The sequence below is a fragment of the Nothoprocta perdicaria genome, unplaced genomic scaffold (genome assembly GCF_003342845.1).
Source record: "Nothoprocta perdicaria isolate Ctin4 unplaced genomic scaffold, notPer1 scaffold_441, whole genome shotgun sequence".
NCBI lineage: Eukaryota > Metazoa > Chordata > Aves > Tinamiformes > Tinamidae > Nothoprocta > Nothoprocta perdicaria.
Genome location: NW_020455690.1, coordinates 61,660 through 69,316, shown reverse-complemented (window position 1 = coordinate 69,316; position 7,657 = coordinate 61,660). Strand labels below are relative to the sequence as shown.

The 7,657-nt window shown below is 63.8% G+C and overlaps 1 protein-coding gene across 1 annotated transcript in view; it reads right to left on the bottom strand.

Annotated features, from left to right (window-relative positions):
- Positions 1–7,657, bottom strand: part of LOC112953399 (arf-GAP with GTPase, ANK repeat and PH domain-containing protein 3-like) — a gene marked incomplete at its 5' end in the record, with an annotated part of 87,902 nt that overhangs the window by 50,121 nt on the left and 30,124 nt on the right. Inside the window, one exon of the mRNA XM_026046449.1 lies at positions 3,768–3,923. Within this exon, the coding sequence (XP_025902234.1) occupies positions 3,768–3,923 (156 nt within the window). The remainder of the gene's footprint in view (positions 1–3,767; positions 3,924–7,657) is intronic.

The following is a 7,657-nucleotide window of genomic DNA, read 5'->3' as shown; positions in this document are numbered from 1 at the left end:
GGCCCCGACACGCGGCCCTTCCCTCCAGGGATGCTGCTGCCGGGCGCCGCGGTCCCCCCCCGCGGGCACACAGGACATGGCGACACACACGGATGGCATGGGATGCGGGTGGAGCATGGTGGAAGCGGGGAGCTCAGGCAGTGAAAGGAACTCACACCTCTACCAATCCAACAGATTTATTCTGTTAACACACTTGCACCATACAAAGTAGCACAGGTCACTGGGCAGCGATTCCGGCCCCTTACAAAAGAGCATGGACAATAAATATCTATCATACGTCTAGAGAGCAAAACCTGCCGACCCCGAGGGCGGCTGCGGTGAGAGCAAACTCCAATAAATACAATATGAAATATACAGTCTGTTGAGCAGAACTCATTCAAAGTGCTTAAGACAGAGGAAATATCAAGTCATACACGGCATGGAGCACAATCAATACATTCAGATCACAACAATGGCAGAAGGGCAGCGGCAGCGTCTCCGGAGCGTCCTACACCCCCGCGCGCCGCAGCGCCCCGTGTGCTTTGGATTAGGAAGGGACAGCAGCCCCACGCGCCTGGGACACCAATTTACTCGCTCTTGGGCCCAGAATAAAACAAAGAGATTGAAAGAGAGGAAACTAAAGAGACACAGATGGCTGCTCTGCTGCGAGGAGGAAGAGGAGGAGGAGCAGGAGTCCATGCAGGCTGCAGGAGATGCAGTAGGGAGGCAGGAGCCGAGCGCGAGCAGCAGGCGCTAACAGCAGCTCCCGCGGGCAGCAGCAAAGCGTCTTTTGGCCCATCCAGCTCCAGGCGCTGCCGTGGCCCCGGTCCCGGCGGCTCTGCAGGTCTTCCCATCCCATGAGGGTCGTCCGCCTGGCATCCCCGAGCACGGACAGTGCCTAGACAGCATCCAGCAGGCCCAGAAATGTCCCGGCTTAAAGTGCAGGCGCAGGCCGTCTCAGTGCTTCCTAGACTGTACATTGGGGGGATTTAAAAGGCTCCTGCGTGTCTCCGAGGGGGGGACCCATGCTGGCTGGAGGGCGGGCGAGCCTCTAATCTTAGATCAATCCCAGTGCCCATCCCTTATCCGGCCCTGGAGAGGCAATGAAAAGTGAGAGAATTTGTACAGAGGTGCCGTGTGTAACCACCTGGATCTTCTAATTTGGAAGGAGTTGGAAAGGCCTTTTTGTTGATGAAAAGTTGGAAACAGTGGCACATATCTGCAAATATCGAAAGAATAAAGAGTTTGGCAAGTTATACTGAGAACGCGGACACGAGCCTGCGGGCGGCGGGGCCGAGGGCGGGCGGCCGCGGCGCTGTCTCCACCTGGCGGCACAGGCGGCACGGCCGGGGCGCGGGCCGGGGCGCGGGGCGCGCGGGGGGCAGCGGCCCCGGGCGGCTCGGCTCTGCCTGCAGCCGCCGCCGCGCGCGCGGAGCCGGCGCTGCGAGCAGCAAGCGAGGGAGCGGCAGCCCCGATGAGTGCGGCGAGCCCTGCAGCGCGGGCGAGCAAGCCGAGGCCGGCAGGAGCGAGCAGCGAGAGCGCAATGGTGCCCAGGCGCGCATGGTGCCCACAGCAAGGAAGCGCAAGCCCCGTGGCCAGCCCTCCAGCCCAGAGCACGTGCCCAAGCCCAAGCCGGCCGGCCCTGCGAGGAGGGAGAGCGCGGCCAGTGCCCACGAGCTGACGGCGAGTCCAGGAGGCGCAGGCGAGCGGCAGGATGGCGGCAGTGCATGAGCGCCTGCGCTGGGCGCAGCAGCAAGCGTGAGCGCGAGGCGGCGGGGAGGGAGCAGCGCCCGGCGGGACGCGGGGCAGGGGAGGCCGCGGGGAGCCCCGAGCAGGGACGGGCCGCGGGGATGCAGCCACGCGCCAGCAGCAGCAGGGCTTGCAAGGAACCCGTGGGCTCGGAGGTTGCTGGGGATGGTCTGTCTGCGGGGCCAGGCGCTGTAGAGGGACACGTGCAAGGCAAGTGCATGAGATGCGAAGAGTGAGGAGAGCACAAGGCTGCAGGACACGGGAGCAGGAGCTCTGGGGATGTCAGGAGCTGGGGAGATCAGCTGGGCACATGACGCGGATACACTCAGAGCACGAGGCGGGGGAGCTTCGGATGTCGGCAGCGCGATGACAGCGACACGGGCTATGGGCACTGCGAGTTTCTACGCATCCAGGATGAGGGCAATGGCAGCTGTTCACACAGGGAAACACAGAGCGACAGGTACAAGGACTTTGTGGTGGCCAGTTCCACAGACAGCAGACATGGATATACGAGAGCAATGGTGGCCGAGAAGCAGAGACATGGGCAGGAGGGAGGGCACAAGCCCAGCACGCTTACACGGGAGCACAATAATGTGCGCAACACAGGATGTCTACGCCAGACACGGGGACCAGGAGGACACCGGGAGCCGGGTTGGCCCGCAGGCACGGCAGGGCGGGCAGCACTGTGTGCACAGGGCAGAGGTGTGCGCGGCGCGGGCACGGGCACGGGCATGGGGCGGGCTCCCTCGCCGGCTGGCAGGGACACAAAGGCTGCGGAGGGACCCTGCGCCGCCAGGTCCTGGGGATCCACTGCTCCTGGCACGGCAGCGCTGCTGTCTCCCTGCCTGCCTACGGGTAACACCCGTGCACAGCTCAAACCCCTTCTCGCGGCGCTAGGGCAGCGCGGAGCAGGGCCAGGAGCACACGCCGGGCTCGGCACAGAGCCATCTGCCAGGGCACAGGGGTGTCCAGGGGCCCTGTCTGTGAGACCTGCTCTGTGCTCTGGGGACATGGACCCTGGGAGGGGAAACACAGGAGTCCCCGGTGCAGTGCACGGGCGCCGGGAGCCACAGGGGTCCCCAGGGCTGTGCACAGGGAGTGCAGGGGTCTCCACCTCTGTGCACAGGGAGGGAGCTGCAGGGGTCTCCAGGGCTGTACAGAGGGTGGGAGCCGCAGGAGTCTCCAGCTCTGCGCACAGGGAGCCACAGGGCTCTCCAGCTCTGTGCACAGGGAGTGCAGGGGTTTCCAGCGCTGTACACAGGGAGGGAGCTGCAGGGGTCTCCAGAGCTGTGCACAGGGAGTGCAGGGGTCTCCAGTGCTGTGCACAGGGAGTCACAGGGGTCTCCAGCTCTGTGCACAGGGGTCTCCAGAGCTGTGCACAGGGAGTGCAGGGGTCTCCAGTGCTGTGCACAGGGAGTCACAGGGGTCTCCAGCTCTGTGCACAGGGGTCTCCAGAGCTGTGCATAGGGAGCTGCAGGGGTCAGCAGTGCTGTGCACAGGGAGTGCAGGGGTCTCCAGTGCTGTGCATGGACACAGGGAGCTGCAGATGTCTCCAAGGCTGTGCACAGGGAACTGCAGAGGTCTCCAGGGCTGTGCACGGGCACAAGGAGCTGCGGGGGTCACTGCACTTGGGCACGGGGAATCCAGACTCCCCCAGCAAGGACAGGGGACCTCTGCTGATCCCCTCACACACTTTACACGCAGACCCGCTCACCTGCAGCTGCTGCTGTGTGTGCAAGAGCAGCTCGCTCTCGCCCGTCCCCGTGCACACGCCCATGCAGAAGACACCTCTCAGCATCACGGGTCCCATGGGGAAAGGCTCCCTCCCTCCGTGTGCCTCCTCCCACCGCAGCACTCCTGCATGTGCCATGGACGTGCATCTGCACGTCCCTGCCCCATCCCTGCCCGGAGCAGAGCTTGCCCTCCAGCTGACACCCCGCGGTCGGGCCACATCGCTGCCACAGCCCCCAGTGGTTCCCGCTGCCCACCCTCTGCAGAGAGTGCCCACCCGAAGTGCATCCTGCCCCTGCGCCGCTTACCGTGAAGATGTTGGAGCGCCGCTTGGACTGCTTGCGGATGGGGGTGGGTGTGTTGGAGGCGGCGATGGTCTCGATGCGCAGCTCCCGCTGGCTGATGCTGGGCGTCGAGGGCACCGAGGAGGAGTAGTCACTGAAGGCTCCTCCGCCGTTGGTGGCCTGGGCAGAGGAGAGCAGCATGAGGCACCGGGGCACGGAGGCCGCCACGGACACGGCCGCTCACCGCGGCAGACCCCTCGCGCCGGCAGGACCCCTCGCGCCGTCGCTGCCCAGTGGGGCACCGGGAAACCTGCCCCCTGCCTCTGCCTTCAGCTTTTCTGCTGGTAAAACGCCACGGCAGCAAAAAGCGGCACTTAGGGTGCCGGGACAGTGCGGGGGCGGTGGCTGGGAGCTGAGGGGAGCGTCGGCCACGAGGCCGGTGCAGCCGGCGCGGCGCCCGCAAAGCGCGCGGCCCTCGGCAGCCGCACGTCTGCCTGCGCGCGCCGCGGCCCCTCCGCCTCCTTCTGCAGCCAGCAGTTTGGAATTCTGGAAATCAGGAATTAGGAAACTTGGGCTGTGGAAGAGGCTGCCCAGGCAGAGCAGCAACCGAGAGCCCCTTTCCTAGAAACCAGGGCAACCTGCACGCAGGCCATACCCTGCCTGATCTTCCATCAGGGAAAAGAAGACACACGAAAGAGAACTTATTTCAAAAGGAGAGGAAAGAACCATTCAGGGAATCAGCCAGGCTTCTCTCTGAAGCACAGCAGTGACTCCTGAAGGACGGTGTCCAGATGTGCTGACCACAGAGAGGAACGTGAGGACAGACCTCCTCAAAGGCCACGCGTGGGGAGTTGATGGCTGCTTTTAGCCATCAGGTGCTGCCACGTATTGCCGGTCCCAGGCCAGCTCGAGGCCAGGCCTGCCCACAGAGCACAGCACGAGACCTGGAGAGCCCTCCGGAGACCACAGAGCCTCTGGTGCCCCGACCTGCACGGCGAACGGGATCTGCTCTGTGTCCACATCCCGGCAGGCGAAGGCAGCTGGGCAGAGAGGCAGCCGGGGGCTCTTGCGAGGCCACGCAGCCCTAGAGGCCTGGACTGAACCAGACGAGGTAGCCGGGCCTCCGAACACATTCTCCCCGCTACGCTCCGAGTGTTTCAGTATCTGTCAGGACGTTCACACAGCTGCAGCTGGAGAAGGATTTGGGTCAGAAGATGCTATAGAGTTTGAGCCTCTCACACAGTGGTGGGACAAATCCGATGGCTGCTTGGAGATGGACCTAGAAAGATTCCTCAGAAGGAGTCTTGCTAAGCTGTGTTTTATAGGCTATATCTCCCTGTAACCCTGCTATCAACCTTTGCCTTGCTAGATTAAAGCTAGGAGGGGCCGTGTGGGCGCTGGGACCACCCAGGAGGGCCGAGGGCAGAGCAGGGGCTGCGAGGGGCAGGCGCCAGCGGGCTCTGCCCGTGCACGCAGCGCTCACCCTCCTGCTCGCAGTGCGGGAGCGATCCGGGCACCCAGAGCACAGCACTGGCACGGGCGAGGGCCAGGGCAAGACAGGGGACGTGTCCGGGCAAATACTGCATTCTGCTCCTGGCAGCTGCTCTGCTCATGTACCCAAACAGCCAGGTTGTCTCTATCAAAATCAAAGAACACAGGGTGGTTGCAGCTCAGCAAAACACACGCAGAACAGATCCTTCCAGCAGTGTGCAGCTGATGGGGAGCTGTGGGCTTCAAAGAAGGGCAGCTGTGCTGGAGGTGCTCGAGCAGGGTTTAGCTGAGGTGAGGCCAAACTGCACTAACTTTGGGCGAAAGAAGGCGTGAGGTGGAACAAGGGAGTGAAACGTGGGAAGGGCCCTGAGGGTGCAAAGAGAGGCTCAGCACCGGAATGGGAACAGGGAAGAAACCGGAGCAGCTGATGGAGCAGGACAGCACAGGGGAGGGCTCCACGAGCCGAGGTCGCCTCGTGGAGGCACAGACCTGCATGAGGGGACACAAACGCTGGAGCAGCAGCACGTGCGCTGACGGCGCTTTGCAGAAACACGCTGTGACGGGCAAGAAAAGCCCCTGCTGCCGAGCACAGGCCAACTGCAGCCTGTGCTTCCTTTCACTTGCTAACTTCACGTTTCTAGTCTTCTTAACCGAAGGGGATTTCGGGGATGCTCTGAGTGCTGCAGACCCGGCCAGACAGGATGCTCCGTGCCCGGGAGGGAGAGGCGCAGAGCGGAGGGGCCAGCACGCAGCACACGGCCGGGGCGCTGCAGAGGTGCAGCCTGCAGCCCCGCGTTACCGCGGGCAGAAATACAGACGTGCAGCACAGACCAACGCACACAGGCAGTCGAGACCCGTCCCACGCTCCTCATAACGCCGCTGCAGCCCTGGAGCAGCAAGAGGAAGGGGCAGGAACACGACGATGCGGGAGCTGAGGTGGGAAAGCTCTCCGTGGAACCCCCAGCACAGCCCTGGGGTAACGGGCAGGCGCTGCCGGAGGGCAGCAGGGCCCCAAACCCACTGGACCTGCTATCCCGGCCAGCATGCAGGCAACGAGCAGCCACAACCACGGGTCACCGAGAGCCTCCCTGGGGACAGGACCAGGGTCCCCTGGGGTCTCGGGGCTCTGAACTGCTGCCAGAAACAGATGCACTTCCTGAGAGCTGCTGGGAAAGGTCCAGCGACAGACGGGCTCTGGAACCCTCGAGGGCGCCACAGATTGTTCACACGGAGCGCACAGGCTCCCAGGGGCTGATCCCGGCTCTCCAGTGTCTCAGAAGACCAGAGGGATGCTGAGCAAATTACTTAAGAGTCACAGACCCGACCGACACATCTGGCGCATTCCAAAGTGCTTGTGGGAAACGCTGGCCACCAGCTGACCTTTCCCTACAGTTCCCATCGAAGCAGGGACCAAGGCAGCAGAATACTCCGCGGCTCCAGAAACCTCCCAAATCCCGGGGTGAAACCAGGGCCGCTGGCGCATTCGAGAGCTGCTTCATGAGGAGGAACCTCCGCTGTGCAGGGACGCCCAAAGGGCTCTCACAGCCCCGCTACCGCGGCGCCCGGCGGCCTGGGGACCCGCCGCCCTCCAGGAGAGGAAGCTCTCCTGGAAAATGTCATCCCAGGGCCTCCTCTGCCCCAGCAGCTGCGACGGGCTCGCTGCACTGCCACAGGAGCAGCCAAGCCGCTTCCAAACACCATCCCTGAGCATGAAGCCACCTCCAGAGCAGCCGTCCCTGGAGCAGCTCCTGCCCGCTCTGAGGAGCCTTTGGGGAAGAGGGAGCCCAGCCCGTGGGAAGGGTGCAGGATGTTGCCAGCAAGCCCTCGGAAAGGCAGCCCGCCAAGGGAAGTGGAGCAGGGACAGAGATGTCACCTCCTGCTGCAGCCGACCGGGTGGCGCAGAGCAGCCCTGCTGTCCCCACGCGCGGCAGTGCCCAGGCTGGGAGCGCTCCTGCTGGCCAGGGCCGTGGGATGCAAGTGACAGTCTTGCTTTGCACACAGGAAAAAAGGGAATATTGTTTCCAGCATCTTTCCTCAGGACCCCAACACCTAGGAGCAGTCAAAGACAAAAGCAAAATAAAAACCCTAATCTGCATTTCCTTCTGGCTTCTTTCCATCAGAAAGATGCTGTGTCCTGTGTTTCCAAACTCTTCCTTGAGGTTTGCTCCTTCCCAGGGCCTGCACTGAGGTTGCTGGAGGCAGCCGGAGCCCCCGGAGCCGGTGCCGGTGCCCCGGTTCTGCAGAGCCCCCGGCGCAGCCCTCCCCACGCCCCTGACCCGGCGCCCGGCCCCGAGCCTGGCCCGGAGCGAGGACACCAGGGCCCCCGCGGCCGGCACCTGCGACACCCTGCAGAGCACGGAGCTCTGCTGCGCTCGCACCGCTGCTGCAGCTGCTGCTGCCAGCCAGAGGCACCGTGTGCCACC